Here is a 24,689-nt window from a genome sequence, read left to right on the forward strand (position 1 = left end):
TTGTTGAGCACTGAAGATCTTCCAAATCTGTGGACGCTGCTTCGTAGTTCAGGCCCCTGCTCTCAACACCAGCAGGTGAACATTACAGTCACACCCTCTAGCAAGCGCCGGAGAACAGCACCGTCCGAATCGCAGTTAAATTCCACTGAGTTTGATCGTAGGTCTGGAGGCTCGTAAATTAGCAGAGGTTCACGGGAGTGGGTGGATGTGTAGAGAAATAATAAACACTGGCTGGCATAATGGTGGTCTTGTGATTTCAAAGGTCAAAACGGATCACACTTAATCATGATTTCCACAACATCACTAATAAATAGTGACTCATAAATAAAGGATAGAGGCACAGCCTGGGAAGTGAGAGGAAATTACATTCATCTTCAGTTTGAATGAGCCGAGTGGACAAAGGGAGTTCTTGACCATGGACGTGTACAGAAGGAGGATGCACACAGACATCGATGTGCACGAGGCCAGCATCGTATCTGCACCCTGATTTTTTCCTCTTCTCTCTGATCACCTGTTTGTAAAGTTCTTCTTCTGAGACTGTCCTCATATTTGTTCCCTTTCTTCCACAGTACATTTGGACTTTGAAGCACTTGAAAAAAAGTTTATTGAGTTCACAAATATGTTTTTTTTTTTTTCCCTCCTACATGACTCCTCTCTGATTTCATAATGCAGAGTGTACAGCCACATTTGAGTTTATCTCATGGTCAAACCAAAAATTTCCATTTACAAACTCTCAAGTTCTCTCTGTAATCCACACGCACTCTGATCTGACTCGCAGGAGTTGGTGGCTATAAGGCTCTTTCTGCATTCTGGAGCCTCAAAGAAGTAATATAGGAGGGGATAAAGTACTTGCGATTACTTGAGATGCAAAACACAATTTTGGGATGAAGAATCGCTTTAAGAAATAAGATTAGATAAGTATTTCCCTGAACATGGATTCACAGGGAGACGTGTGTGTGCGTGCGTGTGTGTCTCCGTACCCATTAAGGTGTCAGAGCTTACAGTGTAATCTTTCAGACACAAAACAGTGTTTAAGGCTGGTGCAGGTCCAGCCTAGATTACCGCATCTCTTGTCAGCCCACAGTATTGTTGTTTCACAGATTACTCTTTTACCACCACACGCTTTCTTGCTTGGCTCAATTATTGGACGACAAACCAACTGATCTCTTCTTCTGGTCTTTTATCTCTTTTTACTCACCCACCCCTTGTTCAAAACACCTTTGAAACATTCACATCCAGTTAGTGCACAGGGGAGGCACTCTGTGTTTCTAAGGAAGGTGGTTATGTTTCTACCAGGATGGATATTGTTGGTCTCTTTGTCCTGCGTGCCTGTGGCAGTCAGCCAGTCAAGCAAATTAGGTGAGTCATGAAAAGACAGGCTGTTGCTAAATAAATTATTAAAATAGTTGCCATATAAACAAGTAAAATACACTGCAATTTGAATTTAAATAAAATTCATTTTGTAGTTTCAGTGTACAACCTGGGAGCTATGGAAATCATTTTAGCAAATTTTGCCACCACAGTTCACAAACCCAGAAACACAAGCGCCATCAGCAGTACTGAGTGTACTTGATTGGCATTCCCATAGTGTTCTTTTCTTCTGCATCCTTGGATCCTCTGGACTTCAGACTTTTGACAATAAACAGCCAAATACAGCATTTCAGAGCTCTCTCCCTTCCCTTGTGTACACACACACACATACACACACACACACACACACACACACACACACACACACACACACACACACAAATACAGTACAGACATCAGCCGCTCGGATTGGGTTTAATCATGTGGGGCAGTCATGCAGTTGGAGGGAACGCTGCACTCTGTGTGATGTGGCCACTGGGCCCCTGCCCTGCCTCTGATAAGGCCACCTGGAGCACAAAGCAACCAGTCACCTGAAAGACGGGAAGGAAATGACTAACTATTTGACAGAGCTCCTGGCTTGAAATGACTTAAATATATTAAAAGGGACGGGGAAAGATGGCCAGGGAGGAAAAAAGGGTCTGCCTTCAGGTTTGGTTTTATATGTGTGCAGCTGATGTCTGGACTGACTTATATGTGTGTGTCTGTGTGTGCGTATTTGAGCTACTTCCCCCAACACAGGGACAATTACGGCTGGACAGACTCAGTAAAGATGACAACAGGCCAAGAGCCAAACAAACAGAGACAACTTCTCTGCATTATTTTTATTTTTGTGTCATATTTGCCATACATTTCAACCCATACTACCCCATTATATATAATACAGTATTGAAATAAACAGACAATGTTTTAGGTGGCCATAAATCATCCATCCATCCATCCATCCATTTTCTACTGCTTATCCTGTTAGGGTTGCTAGAGCCTATCCCAGCATCCTTCAGGTGAGAGGCGGGGTTCACCCTGGACAGGTCGCTAGTCCATCGCAGGGCCAACACATATAGATTCAGAATTCAGAATACCTTATTAATCCCTTGCGGGAAATTTCAAAATACACACTCAATTGCCTCATAAAGCTATCACAAATAATCACACTTATTACTGGTTGACCGTAATAATGGCACACATTAGAATTATAGAAACAGCACATATACATTTGATTGTGTATGTACGTTAAACCTGAGCAGTCCGTTGCCTGAATGGAGGCAGAGTGAGTGTGAGGCATCGCAGCGTGCACCGCACTGCTGATCGTGGGGGACTGGGCTGCAGCCAAGGTCTCAGTGCTGCCACCCCGAGGAGGTGGAGAGGGCAGAGGCAGGATGGGGTGGGTGAAAGGGTGGAGAGGATGGGGGACGTAAGGAGCACGAGGGGGAGGAGGGAGACTGCGCGCAATTTTGTGTCACCAACACTGGTGGAATTCTGGAGGATAAGCAATGGGGGTTCAGCAGCTGATAAGATTGCTGTGTTTGGATTTGGGGCAGAGAAGCACACATTCCAATCCCTCTTCTCTTACAGTCCAGTCCAAATTTATATTATACTATATTTCCCTGGTCTTCAACATCGCAGAGAGGTCAACTCCTCCGAGTTGGTTTCTACTTTGTGTTTCAGTTCAGACAGACAACCACTGGCTCTCAAATTAGAGTATTTAATCAGCCTCATCCCCTCTTGATGTCTTTGGACTGTGGGAGGAAGCCGGGGTACCAGAGAGAACCCACACAGGAACAGGGAGAACATGGAGACTCCACACAGAAAGACCACATGCCTGAGTGGGGCTCAAACCCACAACCTTCTTGCTGTGAGGCCACAGTGCTGACCACTGCACCACTGTGCTGCCCGGCCATGAATCAAATTTCCCTAAATGCCAAACATCTATGATTCCAAAGAGTTAACCCAAGGGTGTTGAAATAAACATAGCCTGGGGCCCCAAATTGTAAGGGCCCTCCCCAATGATAGCTCATTATATTCGTCAACATCAGCAACAGTTGAGACTTCAATTATGTGATTGGCGATGTACAAGAGACTGAAACAAACTTCACACCTCATTTCCACATACAGTACATATGTCTGGAGGCCGTAATTGCTTATGATTTGTGGAAATGCCACTGGAAGGAAATAAAAAGCCCACTGATTAGCATGCACTGCGAGGCTAACTTGTCCATTCTTCACCTCCTATTCCTGTGAACCATCGATATGGAACGGAGAAAGCAAAAGTTGTTTTTTTGGGGTTTTTTTTTTTGCAAACAGTCTGTAGAAGTTCATTTATGTTATGATGCAATCAAACAAAAAAGTTAGGAAAAAGAGAGCTAACCCTTCCAAGCTGCAATCAATAAAAAAAGATTTGAGAGCAAAAGTTTCAAAATTTGAGTGTAAACATTTCCACTGTGTAATAATTATTTTTTTAATTGCAATAAAATTCATTTGGGGTTATTAACAAAGTCCTGTTTTCAGAGTACAAAGCTGTCTTTGCTGGATTTTTTTTTTTTTTTGCCAGTCAAAAAGGTTCACTTCCTCAATGATGACACAAAACAGGTTTGAGAGCAAAACCTTCCACACTGCAATCAAAAATTGCATTATATTTTGTCCATCAGTGGCTACTAGCTTAACCCATTTAGCTGATTTACCGCAGTTCAGTAACAATGGATTAGATTTCAACTTCCGTGATCAATAACACATAAGCTAAACACGTCTGTTCAACGGCAGTAACATAGACAACCAGCTACAACCTCTTTCAGTCCAAACCAGCCATCCTACAGCCTAAATGAGGTATATTTTTCCCTTCCTGCTGCCAGCCGCCACACCCTAGGACATGGACCATCCACAAAATGCCACATTCAAAATGAAGAAGAAGCAGGTCCGTTTATTGCCAGCTGCCTGCGCCACGTGAAAGAACTTGAACATGTCACGATCAGACGCAAAAATATTACTAGAAAGACAAGACATATTGCGAAGTTCTAAAAGGCTCACTGTTTTAATAGCATTCTTAGTTTGTCTGACACTGACACTTCTTGACATTTCAGACAGTGTCACACTTAAATTGAGCCATCAAACTCAGGCAGACTGAGAAAAAAAAAATTAAATATGACGGAGGAAGCTGCAGCAAGAGCGGAGGAGTATTTTATGTGCTGCTTATCTCTCTTCTGCCGCTTGCTCGCTGTATGTTAACCTAGTGAAGCTACAATCTGGGGCGCAAACTTGTCTCCCGTCTCCATCACGTCAGTGTTACAATGTGTACAGCCTGACATGTGCGGGGAGTCCACCAATTGAACAGGCTATTATTACTGGCAACGTACAGTACATATTTAATTCAATACATCTACCATTGCTTGAACCTTTTCTTGTGAGAGTCAAAAATCAAGTGTTTCTTTTGTGAATTTTACCATTCCTGTCATTTTTACTGTTACGAGGAAGTGAATATTCTTCAACTCATTTTCTGCCTGTAGGGAGATGAGATCACAAATCTACAACTGTGTGGCACACTTTTGAAATGGCCAGGATGCACGGTTCTAACAGAGCTGAAACCTAAAAGCACGCCAATATGGCTTCTTTTTAATGAGCATAGCTGAATACGCTCGGCGTGCCCCTGTAAAACCACCCTTGCGATGTCCTGCCTCCACTGTAAGATACCTGACCAGGTCTTATCTCACTGACAATAATGACCCCTCAGATGCTGGATGCTGACTGTGTGAAAGGTCCTTATGAGGTCAGTAAGCTCAAACTGCCACAGGACAACTTTTAATTAGAAAACAAAACAAAACAAAACATAACAAGTGTCCTGAAATAACCTGTATTATGAATTTGTTCTAAATAAACATGAATTAACTGACGCATACTAAGAATAATCTATATGGTCTTTACAGCCTTTCGCTCTATCGTGCAACAATGGATCAGTATGAGTTGAAATTGAGTTATTATTATAACATTATTACAGTGACACTATGTTCCTTCCAATAGGACCTCTGTCAGAGCAATTTGAATAAAAATGTTGTTTTTCAACAATATTTTTGACGCTCGTTAAAGAAGATGGAATGAAACATTGACTCGTTCACCCATAAATAGCAGAGATACTGTATATATTGAGAGGTGAGGGCTGAAAAGTTTGGGATCCCTAATTTACAACTTCTTTTCTTTCTTTGAGTTTAAAAGCACGAAAACTACAAAACATCTGCAAGCAAGTAAAACACAGCATGATTCCAACCAACTTTCTTCTCCAGATTAAGTGTCTGTGGAAGGACTTGATGATCCCGCAAACCTTGTCTTCACCACAGTCCCTCTTTTCTGTGTAACAGGGATAAAAGAAAGGAATGAAAGTCTGGCAAAGGCTGTGAGAAAGATGTGAAGCCTTGGAGAGACTACACACATCTGTCAGCTTTACCGACTAACACTAAATGCGCTTTGCCTCATTAACACTACTATGGAAATTGCCTCTTATTCCTTATACAGGCTTTTAATTTGTCTTTCTTTGGCCAGCTGGCATTGTTTGTCAGTTACAAACCAGTAACTCTGACCTTTTTCTGCATTCTAAGTACTGTGTGCAGAGCTGAAAACAGATAGAGAGAATGTGATACTGGTTGTTATACTCATTTGGATTTAATAAATATGACTGTGATGTCTCAGCGATACACAAACACACACGTAAGCAATTAAAGCTGAATGAATATACAAATGCTGAAAATAGGATGGAACACTTTTAGGACAGGCGGTTGCTTTGGGAAAGGAAGGGAAACAAGATGTCTCCATTGTTTAGCAACTTATCTTTTGGGCCAAATTTGAGACGCCTGCTTTTAGTGTTAAAGATGTACGTTCCGAAACAGAATTCGAGCTGGAAAGGCGCAGACTTTGGTATTCTTGCAAATTAACTCATTGCACATTAATTTGTGGGAATTACTCTTTCAGGGTACTAAAAGCATAGAGTAACTTCCATGTGATATTATTTAGCGGGGCCAGTTTACTGCAAAATATGCCATAAGTTTATCCAGAAAATTTTGCGCCTGACATGGATGTCAGGGCTGTTGCAAGGAGGTGGCATCATAATGGGTGGAAGGAGAGAGAAAATTTTGTTGAGAAGCCTGCATTGCCTGGTGCTTCCTGAGAAAGTCCATGCATAAAACTCCTTGTTATGTTCCTGTCACTATGAGTGATGTGCTGCAGCTGTGTTGTTAGAAGATTACTGCTCCTGGTAGATGGCGTTAGAAATTATTATAACCTGGCTGCACCTTTGGTCAAAAATCAGCGCCTCATTACTCTTGGTTACCCATAGAAACAGCCACTCCCAACGCTACGCATTTTGAACTTCATCCTTGCTTAAAATTTGTGCTGCTTCGTAAATGTTGCCAACAGCACACTGAGAGAAAAGAAATACTAGTAGCAATCACCATCTACAGTACGTAACTGTAGGCTGCTAGACCATTGGAAACACTTACAGCAACAGCTTTATTTTAAACGACTACTAATAGAAACTTGCATACAAGATAAGATTGTCATTGCCTGGTGTCCATGGCTTGGTCTTAAAATAACCATGGTGATTTGTCCTAAAGAGGCCAAATGTACAGTATGAGGGGATTAAAGGCCTGGTAGACTCCATTATTCTTTATGAATCACTCAGGATGTTTGCCACTTTCCATCCGGAAGGGAGGAAGAAGGATTTGGTGAAGTGAACAAATTTAAGATTAAGAGGACACCAACATTTCTCTTGAGGAGGAGGAAGTGTTCATGCTATTGCCACAGCAACCAACCTGCCTCCTATGATGCAGCATGACACCTTTGCACTTCCATGTACTGTCTGCCATATGACATAATGAGAGAAATGCACTGACATTGAAGAAATGACTTTTCGCTCTGCTTTCACTGTCCGGAACAAGACACAGACAACCGAAATTTCAGACGTGTATGAAATTTGCCAGATATTGGCTGGCAGGTTGGGAGCAGCTAGGGCCCTGCTTGCTACTCATGCCACCCTGTGCACTGCACGCTTAGAATGCCTGATGAAGCTAAAATTTGTGCCAACATAGAAATGAGTCCATGGCTCAGAAATTGGGCTAAAAACAGGGTGAAGTCAAAGCTTTAAGTGAACACAGTTGGATTTGTTTCGTCTTTTTGACATGGTTTGTAAAAAACAAAACAAAAAAACATAGGTTTATAGAGTAACACGTGAAGGCACTCCTTCAATGAAAAATAGATTATGAAAAATTGATTATATGATGCCATTCAACTGTTAAACTATGAGAATGATGACTGTGATTTTTCTTGAATAACAACACACAGTAAGAGGAGCAACATTGATTTACTGATCTATTAATTACCATATTAAAGTTAAAATTCAAACCCTCCAATTTCTGGAAATAGCTAAACTAATTGGTAAGGTCTACGCCAGGGTACTGGAGAGGAGGGTCAGGGCGATAGTCGAACCTCGGATTGAGGAGGAGCAGTGTGGTTTTCGTCCTGGCCGTGGAACCATGGATCAGCTCTTCACCCTCGCTAGGGTGCTGGAGGGGGCATGGGAGTTTGCCCAACCAGTCCACATGTGCTTTGTGGACTTGGAGAAGGCTTACGACCGTGTTCCCAGGAGCATACTGTGGGGGGTACTCCGGGGGTACGGGGTGGATGGCCCTTTACAAAGGGCCATTCGGTCATTCTACCGGAAGAGTGAGAGTCTCGTCCGTGTGGCCGGTAGTAAGTCGGACTTGTTCCCAGTGAGGGTTGGACTCCGCCAAGGCTGCCCTTTGTCACCGGTTCTGTTCATAACTTTTATGGACAGAATTTCTAGGCGCAGCCGGGTGGTGGAGGGGGTTGAGTTTGGTGGCGGGAGGATGTCGTCTTTGCTGTTTGTGGATGACGTTGTCCTCTTAGCACCATCGGGCCACGACCTCCAGCTCTTGCTGGAACAGTTTGCAGCCGAATGTGAAGCGGCTGGGATGAGAATCAGCACCTCCAAGTCTGAGGCCATGGTCCTCAGCCAGAAAAGGGTGGTTTGCCCACTCCGGGTCGGGGGGGGGGGGGGTCTTACCTCAGGTGGAGGAGTTTAAGTATCTCGGGGTCTTGTTCACGAGTGAGGGTAAGATGGAGCGGGAGATTGACAGGCGGATTGGGGCGGCATCCGCAGTCTTGCGGTTGCTAAACCAGTCTGTTGTGGTGAAAAGGGAGCTTAGCCAAAAGGCGAGGCTCTCGATTTACCGGTCAATCTACGTTCCAATCCTCACCTATGGTCATGAGCTTTGGGTAATGACCGAAAGAACAAGATCGCGAATACAAGCGGCCGAAATGAGTTTCCTCCGCAGGGTGGCTGGGCTCTCCCTTAGAGATAGGGTGAGAAGCTCAGTCATTCGGGAGGGACTCAGAGTAGAACCGCTGCTCCTCCATGTCAAGAGGAGCCAGTTGAGGTGGTTCGGGCATCTGGTGAGGATGCCTCCTGGGCGCCTCCCTCTGGAGGTTTTCCAGGCATGTCCAACTGGGAGGAGGCCTCGAGGCCGACCCAGGACACGGTGGAGGGATTATATCTCTCGGCTGGCCTGGGAACGCCTCGGGATCCTCCTGGAAGAGCTGGTTGAAGTGGCTGGGGAGAGGGCAGTCTGGGCTTCCTTGCTGAGACTGCTGCCCCCGCGACCCGGACCCACCGGATGAAGCGGAGGACGACGAAGACGAAAAAGAAGCTCAACTAATTGTAGAATAATTAACAGTAAACCTTTTGATGAATGAAGTAATTTGGTGACACTATAACACTGCAGAAGAGTAAAGTTATTGAATATTGTGCTCCTCTCCGTCTCAGTGTACACAATGTCACGTCCCCATGGTCACGGGCATGGGGGCGTCGCATCATTTGTGTAACTTCTTTCCTTTCTCAGGTTGGAGCTTTACGGGGCGGAGCTGCTGACTAATTGGGAGCACCTGGGCCCGGCGTCTCCCAGCTATAAAGCAGGCGGAGTGATGGTTGCGTTTCTTGAGTTATGTCTTGTTTAGTTCTCTGCATCCATCACACCGCACACATACAACCCCCCTGTACACTCATATACACACTCGCACTCACCACTGACAATACTTATAACCACGCACCATTGTACGTTATGGTTTGCCTTGTGTTAATTTTGCGTTATTAGTAATAAATTATTAGTGTTGTGTCACGTTGACTCCGCATCTTCCTACTTCGATGTCACGATCTCTGAGCCGGGTTGTGACATATGGGGGCTCATCCGGGACCCTTGTAGTTCTGTTGGTTGTGGCTCGTCTGTCTGTCCTGCCTGGTGGTCGGGCAGTGTTCGGCGCTCTTCCGGGTGCGTTTTGTTTGTGACGTCACTTGAGCTAAGGTGGCCGCAGTGCCAGCGGTGGCTGCGTCGTGGTGAAGGGCGCGGAGTCCTGTTCGTGGGCGTGACAGCTTGGCGATAGGTAAGTGAATGTTCCTGGTGTTGGCTGTGTGCGCTTTTGTGGAGAGTGAGTGTTCCCCTGACAGGTATAGAGGCATTGCTCCTTTGGGTTTCGCCTGGTTGTTGTTTTCTTTTAGTGTTGCGGAGAGAGTGGTTGGAGCTACATGCTCGGGAGCACGTCCGTGTGTCCGAGTGGGTCGCCAGGTTCTGGTTGCTCTACTCGTCCTCTGGTTTACTGTGCGTAATTACCCGCCTCCTGTGCCTGCACAAAGACCAGGGTTGAGTTAGGTAGGTAGACACGGCTAGGCAGTGAGCTTGTGGGGTTCGCTTGCTTACTTGCGCTGCGGCTGTCAGTGCACCGGTTGGGGCTTCACTTGTGCGCTTCGTTCTTAGGTTCGCGGTAAGATGGCGTCAGTGGACGACTTTTTTGTTTGCCCCTCGGGGGACTTGCTTGATTTGTTCACCAAGGAGCAGCTGTGCAGGATTGCGGAGCATTATGATGTTGAAGTTGATGATCGGGGCCAGAAACAGCGAGTGAAGGCCGTGTTAAGAGTGAGTTTGCAGGAGAAGGGTGTTCTGCCGGAAGTTGAGTCGCCGTTGAACCCGTCGGCGTCGAGTTTATCCTATGAGCAGCAGAAGGAGCTTCTCCTACTGCAATTAGAACAGGAGAAGTTCAAGCTCGAAAAGGAGAGGTTGCGCCAGCAGGGCGAGCAGGCCCTGCTGATCCAGGGTTTCCCTTCTTTGATTGGCGACACTCCTAGCCGCACTTACCTGGCCGAGCATGATATTGATGTGGGGGATGCCAAACCGATCCAGCAGAGGTTTTATCGGGTTAACCTTGAAAAACGTAATCGACTTGAAGACGAAGTTAAGTACATGCTGGAGAATGGTATTGCAGAGCCTTGCTCATCTAGCTGGTCCTCTCCATGCCTGCTCGTACCAACATCAGGTAACACCCTGCGTTTTTGCTCTGATTTTAGGAAGGTGAACTCAGTGACTAAGCTGGACTCCTTTCCCCTTCCTAGGATGGATGACTGTGTTGACCAGGTTGGCGCTGCAAAGTTTGTCAGCAAGTTTGACCTCCTGAAGGGTTATTGGCAAATTCCCCTTTCCCCGCGAGCGTGGGAGATTGCAGCGTTTATTACTCCAACAGGTTTATACTCGTACACGGTAATGCCGTTTGGGCTGCGGAACACTCCAGCTACATTTCAACGTCTGATGAACGGTGTGGTGGGTGATATGCAGGGATGCGCCGTATATTTAGATGATGTTGTGGTGTTCTCTGACACCTGGGAAGCTCACACGGGCCGTGTCCGTGAGCTGTTCAGCCGGTTAGCAGAGGCTAGGCTCACAGTTAATCTTGCAAAGTGTGAGTTTATAAGGGCAACTGTGACCTACTTTGGCAGAGTGTTTGGGCAGGGTGAGGTGCGTCCGGTGGGTGCGAAGGTTGAGGCTGTGTCGAAATATCCGGTTCCAACTTCAAAGAAGGAGCTGATGCGGTTCCTTGGCCTTGTGGGTTATTATAGAGGTTCCTGCAGGAATTTCTCCACAGTGGTGGCACCTCTCACTGACCTGCTTAAGGGGAAAGCAAAGTATGTCTGGACGCCAGCCTGCCACAACGCATTTGTACAGGTTAAAACACTCCTTTGCAGGGCTCCAGTCCTGGCGGCGCCACGGCTGGACCGACCGTTCCAGCTGTCTGTTGACGCCAGTCACGTCGGAGCAGGAGCTGTGCTTATGCAGTGTCCAAACCAGCGCCTGATTAGGTGGTCCCTCTTCCTGCAGTCGTACTGCTTGGACATTCGGCATGTGAAAGTGTCGGATAACGTGGTGGCAGACGCGTTGTCCAGGGTTCCCTGATCCTTTCCGGAGTCTTCATGTGTTCTGTTTGCTGTTCTCTCCTAGCCTCCTCCTGCCTTTTAATTTGCTTCCCAAGTGCACCGGTTGCTGGGGTAGGCTGTTGGTTTGGGATTTGTCAAGCTTCCAGAACAATCGGTGGTGGTTCTCTTCTGGCTGGTTGATTATGTGGGTCATCTCTTGGTCCTTCTGTCTGTGAATTTTTTCTCTTTCCTTGGTGTTCAGTTGTAGTGGCACACGTGCTGGCTTGTGGGCACGCACTTTAGTTGTTTTTGTTTTTTGCTCTAATGTCGGGGTTCCTTTTGGGACCCCGTTTTTGTGTGTGTGTGTGTGTGGGGGGGGGGTCACGTCCCCATGGTCACGGGCATGGTGGCGTGGCATCATTTGTGTGACTTCCTTCCCTTCTCAGGTTGGAGCTTTACGGGGCGGAGCTGCTGACTAATTGGGAGCACCTGGGCCCGGCGTCTCCCAGCTATAAAGCAGGCTGCCAACCTGGCCGGCTGGCTCTCTGGCTCACTCCTCCTGGCCCACGTCGGAGCGATGGTTGCGTTTCTTGAGTTATGTCTTGTTTAGTTCTCTGCATCCATCACCACGCACACATACACCCCCCCTGTACACTCACGCACACACTCGCACTCACCACTGACACTACTGATAACCACACTCCATTGTACGTTATGGTTTGCCTTGTGTTGATTTTGCATTATTAATAATAAATTATTAGTTGTGTGTCACGTTGACTCCGCGTCTCCCTCCTTCGATGTCACGATCTCTGAGCCGGGTCGTAACAACAAACCTTCGCTTCGCTGTTAAAGGTTGGGGGGGGGGGTGCCAGAGCCCTTCCCAGCTGACTTGGGGAAAGAGGTGGGGTCCATGACAGGGCCAGCACATATAGACTGACAACCATTGGCTCTCACAGTAACACCTACGGTCAGTTTACAGTCTGGATTTACCTGGTCCCCTCTTGATGTCTTTGGACTGTGGGAGGAAGCTGGAGTACCAGAGAGAACCCACACAGGCATAGGGAGAACATGCAGACTCACACAGAAAGACCCGTGCTTGAGCCGGGACTCAAACCTTCTTGTTGTGAGGCGACAGTGCTGACTTTGGTGTGAGTTATATTTTGTATTTATTTATGTATTTTTTGATTGCTGTTGATGTTTGAGGAGCTCTTAAAGCATCCGCTATCAATGCTGATCATATATTCCCTGTTGACTTTCAATGATGTAGCCTATGACCCATTTAAAAGGTTATTTTTCCATTTTTTTAGTCTGTACATCGGGTGTGCTTAAACGTCAACAACATTTAACTCCACTGCTCTCACGCACTCACCTCTCTGCTCTGACCCTCTTATCCGTGACTCGTTCTTCCCACCGCAGCTGAAATTTGGCAGTAGAACATCCAGGCTAACAACATTAGCCATCTAATGTCTAATCACCCATCTTTTTTATACTCTCCCTAGCTCAATGAAGGACCAGTGGCAGGGATGCACACATTAGCTCTGCTGCTGATCCAAGCACAGAACTGAGCGGTAGCTCACCTGCTGTATCACCTCCCCCTTACAAGCAGCACAAGTCCAGTCACCACAGAATGGCAGGTTTGAAACCAACTTGGCGTCCACACACAAACACAAGTAGATGGGGATCAAACTGTTTCATTCCTGGATGTCTGTTAGACTGTGTCGTGAATACAGATGGCTGCTCTGACAGGAAGCCGGACAGATATTTGAGCGGCTGTTCATTTGTCCTAATGGAAAGTACTTTGTGACGTGTTCCTCTTGCCCCAAAGATTTTCCTTGACAGGGACCCCACAGAACAGTAGCCCATCACATTAAACCTCCTGTGACAAGGTTTGAGAAGCATTTGCTCCTTTGGCACATCACAGCAGGGAGGCGCTGCAGCTCAGCGTTTGAAGTTTATCTTCCTGAACATGTTGGTTACTTTCTTCTTGCCTAAAGGTCCCTTTCATCTTTTCCTCTACATTTTTCTGTTCCCTCTTTCCTAAGACTAAAATGTACAAATAAAATAATGCAACACATTGGGCCGTGTCTCAAAAATGCCACAGGCTGTCAAGTGTAAGTGCTTGTTTCTAGCCGGCACATATAACGTTAGCACATCAAGCATCCTCGCCCTGTCACTCACAAATGAACTTGCGCTCCATCTACATATGGACATTAACACATGTTTATGAGGTTGGTCTGGCATAACCATGGAGCATTGTTACTGTGGAAAAAACCTGGTTCTATTGATGCTCGATAACATGGAAACACTGGCTGCCACCTCCTCCTAGGCCTGGTTTACCTACAATGGCTTCAGCAGGTGCCTGCTGCCGCCTTCTATAAACATGAGACATGCTTGCATGTGTTCACCTGCTGAGAGGGGGTCTGTTTCTCCAGATGAGAAGCGCCCACTTCTCCTGCATTGAAATGCATGCACCGCTGAAATGGCAACACACCCGGTGAGCCCTGGGCTTTAAAGGGAATAACATAAGACACTCAGATTGGTATGATTGTGATGTCACACCCAAAACGCATCCATGAAGAATTAGGTGTCTCATGACTGTGTCTTCACTGATGGTGAGACCTCTAAATATCAAAATAAAACTGAACATGCCCCAAATACACACATGCAATCTCACAATCATTGCTTAAATAGAGACTATCATGTCAATCAAAAGATTCTGAGTTCTCAAACTCTGGATGGTGAAGCCCAGCACCCACGTGGCTGGGCCAGGTTGCAATAAAAATACTAATACAGAAGCCACAAAAAGGTAGAAGTCAGATTTAGACAGAAATCACCCCTCAGTTAAATTGATGTTCCAAGCAGCCGCTTGTCTTTCCTTTATCTGCTCTCTAAAGCAGCTTAACTCTTAACAGAACGAGGTGTAGACTCAGTGAAAATCTGTAAAAAGCATCATTTTCATTGAGCCAGCATGAAGCTGGAATTAAACCAAGTGCACATGATCACTCATCCTTCCCACACAATCCTATTCATAGTGTCTGTGCAAAGGACTGGCAACTCACCTCTGTCTAACCCCCCCCACTCGGGTTTTATTATTTCCCCAGCTTTAATCCAGCGTACAGTAAGTGTGCCTGGAGACTTAATGAGCTTACCTGTGTCTTTATGAGACACTAGCAGGGATACCCACCTAGTATTGCCAGGAACATGTGACTTCTAAGGCCCATAATTGTATAAAACTACAAGGGCCCTCTGCTGTAAACCTCCACTACCTCTATGTAGTATTTCATGAGAAGCATATTAATGAACTAAACTGTTCAGCTACAAAGAAGAGTGCAGAGTCAGTGTGTTTTAATATGTTTATGTAAATTAATATGTCGTTGAAATGTCTTTTTTTGAAAACAATGAGAGCAGCATTTGGCGTCACTGTCGTGCAGTGGTCAGCACTGTCGCCTCACAGCAAGAAGGTTCCGGGTTTGAGCCCCGGCTCGGGCAGGGTATCTTTCTATGTGGAGTCTGCATGTTCTCCCTGTACCTGCGTGGGTTCTTCCTGGGTACTCAGACTTCCTCCCACAGTCCAAACACATCAAGAGGGGACCAGGTTAATCCAGACTCTAAATTGACCGTAGGTATGATTGTGAGTGTGAATGGTTGTCTGTCTATATGTGTTGGCCCTGCCATGGACAGGCGACCCATCCTGGGTGTTCCCCGCCTCACGTCTGAAGGCTGCTGGGATAGGCTCCACCTCCCCTTAACAGGATAAGTGTTAGAAAATGGATGGATGGATGGACGGATGGATGGATGGAGAGCAGCAATGTACCCAGAGTTCATCCACAGTGTAGAGTGATCCCATCATTAACCCCAGCTCTTTACTCTAAGCAATACATGATGAAACAATGGGCCTCATTCAGGAAATATACTTACACACATTTGTTCTGATGATAGGATTTTTCTAAACCTTCAATTTAGTCTTAAAGATGGGCAGTAAAGCCCGACGGCTCTGTTACTCCTTATTCATGACATCCAGAGGGAAACTATGGATGTAGACTCATTGCTCAAAGATTGTAACTGTTATTACCTCAGTTTTTTATATTGCGAGAGACAGAAGTTGGAATATAGTGAAGTGAATTCGTCTGTGGTGTCAAAATTTGGAAAATTCACAGAGTAAAACAATCAGTTGTCCTTAAAATATTTATCTCACTTAACATTGGAAGCTTAGGGTTTGTTAGTAGTTGCTAGGTTAGTCTTGTCACTCAGAAGGTCGCACAGCAAAATGCGTCAGGTTTTTTTGTTGTTGCTTGGTTACAATGTGGATGTTCTGGCAAAGACTATGATTAAAGGTAAGATTTGGAGCCATTGACATTTTATCAATTAAATGTCCTACTATATGTCAGACTGTCAAATAACCCTGTATCTCAGTTCTCCTTCGACATGTTTCAAGAAGATCCACTTAGATCTTTACGTCCATTCATGGTTACATCCCATTGCTTAGATGAGCCTTCATTGCTTTGAGGATTAACCATAAACCCTTGCTACTACAAGCCCATGCAGGTGCAGTTTTACATCAGATGGCACAATTACTTATATTTTACCTTTACTTGAAAAGAGATGGTGAAGTGCCCTTATATATGCACACATATGGGTGATGAAATAATGAGCAAGTGTGCAGTGAAATGTAATTAAATCTGTGCAGGCACAGATTGATTCCTTATACTTTATAACAGATGGATCTAAGCTAAGACCCTTTTGAAAATTACTGAAAGACTTAAATCTCATTTTGCAGAAGTTTCAAGGACATATTCAAATTGTACCAGGGCTTCCACTGCCCTGAGCCATTTGGTTATGTCAAATAACACATCCATACAAACGCACATGACGTGCACAAATCCTTCCCTCCAGGTTGTTTTTTGTGATAGATTTCTGGCCACCCTATCACCCAGGGTAAGCGGCGGCGAGTATATCTCACAGCTAGCGAAGCAATCATGCAAGCCCTGGTCTAATCCGTGAAACCCGTTAGCCATTCTGTCAGACAGAGCAGCACTGACAGGGCCCCGCTGCCCTGTGCCTGGTGTTACACCCATCACTACTAACATCTTTATCAGCAGGACAGATGGATTGCAGGCAAGCATATTCTCCAGGTCATCATAGTGTGGGGGTGGGGGTGGGAGCAGACAGAAAGACAGACAGGTGGAGTGAAAGTGCATGAAATTGAGTGAGGAGAAAATAAAATAGAGACCGGCTGTCAGCAGGGTTGAGTGACAGGAACGATAAAGTCCATCATGATCTTGTTATGAGGAGCAGGGGGGAGTCAGACGTGGCGTGGAATTAGCAGGAGCTGGGATGAAGACGGCAAGCAAGAGTAGGGGAGGAGAGTGACTTTGGGATCAGGAAAGACTTTGGTGTGGAAAGAAGGAAGAATTAAATAAAAGAGAAGAGACGTGAAAGGCAAAAGGTGCCATGATTTGGGAGAAGACAAGTATAACAGCCTGCTCTGGTACAAGCATCAACTGGTATAAATTTAACAGGATCCACACGAGCTGCCAGGACAGACTGAGCAAATGTAATACAATCCACACAGCACAGACCCCCACACACCTAAGACTAAAAGCAAATATGTGGAGTTAATATAACCCTGACTGAGATTGGCAGATAAAATTAATCAGGATAAATATCAACCTTCACCAGGGGGGACACATATCTGGTCTCTGGATCGACACAACAACCAAAGAATTCCATTTCTCTTTTTTTTTTTCTTTGTTTCTCCTTCTCGTTAAAGCAGGATTAGACCCTTGCTGGAAAATTAATCAGGCTGGAACTCAATCCCCCCTCAAAAGGAGGAGGAACAAAATGTAATACATTTCCGACCATCCTAGCTTGTGATTTCAAACATGGAAGACAGATTACACCGAATCATCCATCCTTTAAATGAACCTATCAAGGGGAAAATAAATGGCAATTTGGCAAACTAATTTTTATTCTTTTCATGAACAGTTCCGAATATACTCTGTTCATATCATACATATCATATCATGGCATCATATCAGTGATGGTCGACCTGCAACATTTAGCAACCCCCCCCCCCCCACACACACACACACACACACACACACTTCGACAGAGCCTCTTTGAAGCTAAACTGAAAGAGAATTTCTATGTTTTAGAAATCAGTGTTTATCTTTGGTGGGTTTTGGTCAATATAATAATTACCAAATATCTTAATACATATAGAAACTTTGTTCAATTGAATTTCTGGTTAGACAGTCAAGTCAAGTCAATTCAATTTTATTTGTATCGTGCCAAATCACAACAAAAGTTATCTCATGACACTTTACGGGTAGAGCATGTCCAGTACCACACTCCTTCAATGAATCTACGCCCAACAATTCTCCATCAGCAAGCACATCCTGCAACAGCGGTGACGAAAGCCTTCCTTTTAACAGGCAGGAACGTCGAGCAGACCCAGGATCAGTGGGGACGGCCTTCTGCGTTGACCAGTTGGGGGGAAAGAGAGCAGGAGAGAGGGGCAGAGACAAAGACAGATAATGTAGGAAGACATTTATGCAGAAGGAAAGAGTGGGACAGAGATAAAGAGAGAGAGAAAGGAAGAGACTGATGGACAGACGGGGACGTGAGCAGGTGGAGCTACGGGTGCAGCTTGAGCCTCTTCAGGTCTGCAGCCTCCTCCAGCTGCACCCGGGATCTGGGATGAGGGGAGCCCAAAGGCAGTCTCCTCTACTTCAGTGTTTAAACTGATATTTCACCCAAAAAGTGTATTTATCCTTCCAAGTCCTCACAATTGTGTAGCCTGAGTTGCTTTTCACCACTTTGTCAGTTAATCAGAGCTCCAGGCAGAAAGAGCCAGCCACATATATTTAGCCTGAAGCTAATGGTGCCCCACAGCCACTAACCACCAACAACAGCAGGACTGCCAAAGAGCACCAGTTTACAAATTGTCAAATGCATCATCTGGTATAACCCACATCTTCGACATGCAGCTGTGTGCTCATACTGCACTAACAGCTGATGTGGGCTAAACAAGCTACAGCAGCTCACTACACTGAATGAATGAGCACAAGGGAGTTGGTTGCGCTCAGCACTACCAGAAACATGCAATGAAGCGGAAGGGTTAGAGTTAGTTTGTGGATGACTGCGGTTACGGATGGATGAAGAGGATATGGATTATACCAGATAATGTACTTTGGGGTTTGTAAATAGACATTGTTTGCTGTCAGTCACCATAGCCTCAAAATAAATAGTCACGATGAAGTACTGCAGGAAAAAAATGTCTTTGTGAGTTTGTGGAACCTATTAGCAAGTACTTGAAATGTCTCCTAAGGAAATTAATGATGAACTCATGAATGTCATGTTGTAATTATTTTTATTCTGTAGGCCAGCCACTTAAACTTTACTTTTGAAATGATTACCAAACCCCTGTTGGTGCATTCTGGAGCTGGGTATTACAAAATCTGTGATGTCTAAATGCCTAGTTATTTATTATTATTCTTATATACACCAATTGCTTTTTTTAACCTTTTGTCAAGTTCCTGCTCTAATATGCCTGTAGCATAATGTGTTTGCACTTACACACTGTTAGATTGTCAGGGATTGTACCATGTAAATATAATGGAAACTTTCTCATCTGGTACAAAGCAAATTTATTTATTTATCCATCCATCCATCCATTTCGAATGCTGTTAAGTTGGAGGGTCTTGGTGGGGCTGGAGCCTATCCCAGCTGCCTTTGGGCAAGAGGTGGGGTTCACCCTGGACGCCAGTCCATCGCAGGGCCAACACATATAGACAGACAACCATTCACACTCACAGCCACACCTACGGTCAATTTAGAGTATCAGCCTAGTCCTCAATTGCATGTGTTTGGACCTGGAGAGAACCCATGCAGGTACAGGGAGAACATGCAGACTCCACACAGAAAGATCCCAAGCCGAGACTCGAACCCAGAACCTTCTTGCTGTGAGGCGACAGTGCTGACCACTGCACCACTGTGCCACCCTATTTATTAATTTAAAGAGATATATTGTGGTTGAGATGTCAATTTAGCACATTTTTTTACTGTATGTAATCATTGTTGCTCACAAGTGAGTTACGTTTTTAACGCAAGGTGTCCATCAATCAGTCCGACTCATCTTACCAGTCTTCTATTTGGATGATTGAAGCAACTATGATTAATACCTACCTATCTATCTATCTATCTATCTATCTATCTATCTATCTATCATCTATCTATCTATCTATCTATCTATCTATGGTTGTGATATAGAATACATGCTGGATTTTCCTGGTTTCTGAGGCTTTATTGTCAGAAAAGTGATGTCATTTTCTGAACTTTCCAGCCTGTTCCAGCAAACCTAATAATTGCCTTTCATAAAATTAGCAACTACATTGACAGATGATCAATGATCTCATCATTTTAATATTTTGCAAGCGCACCTGTATTTATCCCTAAAACACTCATTACACAATATCAGTATTGGGGTATTTAACATGGGCCAGATGGGAAATATCAAACTGTTCTAAAGTTTAATTAAATAACCCTTTGATGTCTTCAGGCTTCATATCATGAGATACACTGATATTAATCAACGTGGAAAAATATGTTTGGATCATAATGTTTTGATATAGCACGCAACCTTATGTTGTGATATGATAAAACCAGACAAGCAGTATTTCAGCATGAAAGCTGTTAGCATGTATGATTTGAATACTTCCACCTTTACCATGTAAATTACTTGACTTAAACTTATCCAAATCAGTAGACTAGTTATTTGCAGCCAAACCCTCTGGACTTTTTACTCTTACATTTCTCTACAAATCCACCACATAAAAACAGGAGCGAAAACTAATGAGAGTTCATCTGCCAAGAAATGTTTTTGGCAGAACATAACACCTGAAACAGATGTTCACTTGTAAAGTAAAGAACTTTAAAAAGCATCAGTGGATCAAGATAAGAAAAAGCTCAGATCCTGTGTCGGCTGATCTGAGCATCAATGCAGGAGTCGAGCGGTCTGAATTGACAGTAACAGACACCACGAGTAGCTGTCTCTGCATGGTGCTTCAGTAGGTTAGAGCAAGAACCCAGGCAGCCTGCATGCCTTTCATGTTTGCTGAATTTCTATCAAATGTCACCTCATGAAACCCAGCTACAGTGGATTTAATGGAGACCATCACAATAAATTGAATAAATTCATTTGCTTTTTCTGTCATGTTCTCTGTGTTCTGTCCATGTTCAACTGTTGCTACTCATCTCTTCCGCTTGTCTCGAGCTAGAGGAGAGGCATTGACAGAGCTGTCAGAGGTGGTGCGCTCACAAAAACTCCGGTTTTCTTGGAAGGAAGGGAATTTGGAAGGTTTCTTTGATAAGATTTGAATAGCTAGTTGAATAATTTATCAGGTAAAAGCTTGAGAGATGCCACTGACACAAATCCTGTGCAGATACATTGGGTACCTGTTGACAGTCAGCTGTGAGGTCATAGATGATTGATGAGGAGGTTGGAGGCCATTGCAGGGAGTGGAGGATGTAGGATTTATACAGGGCTTAGCACCTTCTAACACTTGTTTTTTAAAAGCTCCATTTCTCCACTCCCTTAAACGGATCCCTTCTTGTGAGAAATGAGAACATTAAGGGGGACATAGACATGGCGCAGGCTACGCAGCCCTGCCGAGCCCTGCCGAGCCCTGTGAGCTGTAACATTTCACATCTGAGCTGTGCTCCTTACAAGCTCCCCTGACACCCCAATGCATCATGGGAGGGCTGTAAGGGAAGTTTGGTTGGGAGGAAGCATGCTGTGTCTCTAAACCTGACAACAGCTGTGGGCGTTTCCATTAAGAGCCATACAACTCAGGGTTACAACTGCACCTTGAGGTGCCGCAGGGATCTTTTTTTCACCAGGTTTCATTCCTTTTTCTTTTTTTTCTAACATCCAGAGGTGAGAAGGGGGGATGAAGACAGACAAGAAAACAGCCACGCCGGCAACTATTGACAAATTCATCATGAGCTGCCAAAATGGGCAGTCATTTAAAGCTATTTTACTTTTTTATACATGTACATTTTATTTTATGGTGCCATTGGCAGGCACAGGTTTAGTCTGTTGGCTTCATTAATGCCTTGAGGCATTGCTGACTAAACAAACCTCCACTGAACTGGAACACATCTACTCCCACTCCTGCTCACAGTTTCCTCTTATCTCGCCGGTGCAACTATAATACCACCCAGTTACAAAGATGTTATTATTGTCACATATGTTCTCTGAGCACACAGATGCACACCATGTTGTCTTAGCCAAACTTTTCCGGAGCTTTGCTGTCAGCACTCATGTTCGGAATCTCAAAGTTACATGAAGCTATTTAAGAACGCATAAAACATGAAATGTGTAGGCTTGTGTTCTGAGGGTACAGATGACTCACCACCAGAAATGACTGAATGTTTTGCTGTGTGATGATGTTTGATAGCCAAGAATGAGCTCATTATGGGATGTTCATGAGTCCTTGATAGAAATCACTATCGACCAGCTCAAACTGAGCATGAACTCTGACCTTCCTCGGGGGGTAAACAAACACAATCCTCACACAACGTCTGTAGCAGCTACATGAGAGAAACAAAGGGACCAATAGAAAACAAACAAGAAGAAGAAGAGGGGTTGTTTCTCACCAGTGGATGTGTGAACTCAGGGGCATGATCGTTCTTGTCAGCGATGGTGATGGTAGCTGTGGCTGTTCCTGTCAGGCCCACCTCGCTTCCTGCCATGTCCTTGGCCACGATCTCTAATTCGTACGTGGTGGTCGGCAGCGTCTGGATAGTAAAGACACAGTGATGTAAGAAAAGTAGATGTGGGCAAGGACCTAAAATGTCCAGATTAAATAAAGATAGATGAGGTGTAGTGAAGAGTAGATCTGAGTTAGGGAGAAACTGATGCTTTAGATATAAGGATACAGTCGTCACAGCTTTCCCTTTTCACAACAGTATGTTGTTGTTATTTTTTTAAACCCAGGCAAACCCCATTTAAAAAGCTGATCAATTGTGTTGCAAGAGAGATGAAGAGGGGCTGCCTGTCTTTTTCCACAAACAGCAGTCAACGCACTGGAAAACAGTGTAAAGCGTTCAAAACAAACGGCAGAGTGTAGTATCTTGGGTATTGCCGGCGTTTCTGTTGTATCTTTTGCTCCAGACTATTTTTTTTCAAACTCAATTCAAACTGAATTATATTAGAGTTTCTGCTTGAACACAGATAAGTTCATTGTTTTGGGTGGGACACAAATTATTGTGTTCGTCTGCATTTTTGTTCCCAAAGATGCTGATCATGTGACCCGAGAGTGAATGCTGATTAAACTTGCTCCCATTTCAGATAAAAGCACAAAGTTAGCAGGTATTAACTGTTTTTTGACCAGTGGGGAAGACCCTTTAGTTATCCAGGTGTTTCTAAGGTATACTGAAGACAAGTGGACTTGATTGAGGGTCTTGATGTTTGTTTCAGCTTTTGTCAGAAAAGGTTTCTTCTTTTCTAACAAACCAATGGAGAGTCCTGGGCTTTCCACCTCCTGTGGGTTTGTAAAAACCTTGAAAGCCACTGATGTTGTTCACAAGTTATTTATTTATGCGGCCAACATGGGAGTTACTTGGGTCACATGACTCGAGGTGTGTCTGTGGGTTAGGTTGTCTGAAGGAGGATCTCATGGCTGTGTTGTTGCTGAGAGGTGATGTTGTAGACCCCTCCCTTAGTTTAGTCAGGGCTGTCCCAGCTTGATACAGATGGCGTCTTTACTGCTGACTCTAACCACCAGTCATCTGTAGCCAGAGTGAGCCAGTGGACTGCTGAGTGCTGACCTGAGGAGTTGACTGTCCTGCGGTGTGTCAGACGCTCACCTGAGGGTGTCTGTGACTCCCCACCAGTCAGTCAGTTACTAAACCCATTTTAAATCAATTGACCCTTGGCACAGGATTTTGCTCCCCAGCTCTTAATGGGTTTTATCCTCATTAAAAAAGGATGGATTCAGTTGTGATGGAAGTCTTCATCTCTTTTCATCCATAACTGAGATTTTTACATGTTTGGCCTTGAAAAATCCACAAATACAGGACCTACTGCTCAACTGTGCAGATATCTGCTTATCTGCTGTCTGACTTGCAGGTTTCTTACGCGCACCCTTTCTGCATTCCCCCTTCCACTTCCGTGAGCTGTTACGGCAGAGTAGTGAAGATGATCCTTATTTCTCAGAGGTATAACCAAACAGCAACTAAATCTGGTATCATAACATCCTAAATTAAGGGACAAAATCCAGTACAATTAGTTGCAGAACTCTTCAATTCAAACCAGCTATCACTCGCCCAGACACACACGCGCACATACATACACACACACACACACACACACACACACACACACACACACACACACACACACACACACACACACACAAAGAAAAGGCGGTTTCCGAGAGTTATTTTCATCTGACACAAACACAGAGCAGAACTGGTAATCCTGCTCAAGGTTGATCAGACATACATCAGCTCAATCTTTGATTATGCATCACCGGCCTGGTCACTGCACTTCATAAAACTGTACCAACAATCCAAAGTAAGGCAATAACAATAGCATACAGACTCCCACAGCCTGTCTGGACTCTAAGCCGCCCAAAAAGAGGCATCGTCATCATCCTCTCACAGTGACACATAGCCACCAACTAGCTCGCACTGGCGCAGTTAATCCAAGACACACAATGGGCCACTGGAACACCACTTTCCATAATCCAGTAAACAAACCATCATAATCAGCACACATCTGCTATTTACAATACCCACATGAATCAATTTACCTCTAATCTTTTTCATTTCACACATCTCACATGAAGCATTAACTCTACTTACATCACGCCCCCCCCAACACATTGTTTTCTGATTGTTTTCTGTAGTTACCTAAATTGCTTTTTTATACTTGTATTTATATTATTTATATGAGTAAAATCTTTCTGAATTGGCCATGGATAGAAAAGGGCACAAGTACTAACCTAAGTTATTAACATTTCGTACGTTTTGCAGGAACAATCACCTTAACATTATTGAAGATAAACTCAAGGTCAGATTAGCT

At 44.5% G+C, this 24,689-nt stretch overlaps 1 protein-coding gene across 1 annotated transcript in view; it reads right to left on the bottom strand.

Moving 5' to 3' along the window:
* The window catches only part of cdh13 (cadherin 13, H-cadherin (heart)), a 467,163-nt gene that overhangs the window by 74,156 nt on the left and 368,318 nt on the right, over nucleotides 1-24,689 (bottom strand). The window contains exon 8 of the mRNA XM_086208214.1: nucleotides 22,259-22,399. Within this exon, the coding sequence (XP_086064340.1) occupies nucleotides 22,259-22,399 (141 nt within the window). The remainder of the gene's footprint in view (nucleotides 1-22,258; nucleotides 22,400-24,689) is intronic.

Source organism: Aulostomus chinensis, chromosome 7 (genome assembly GCF_037954235.1).
Source record: "Aulostomus chinensis isolate RoL2024-O1b breed Wild chromosome 7, RoL_Achi_v1.0, whole genome shotgun sequence".
NCBI lineage: Eukaryota > Metazoa > Chordata > Actinopteri > Syngnathiformes > Aulostomidae > Aulostomus > Aulostomus chinensis.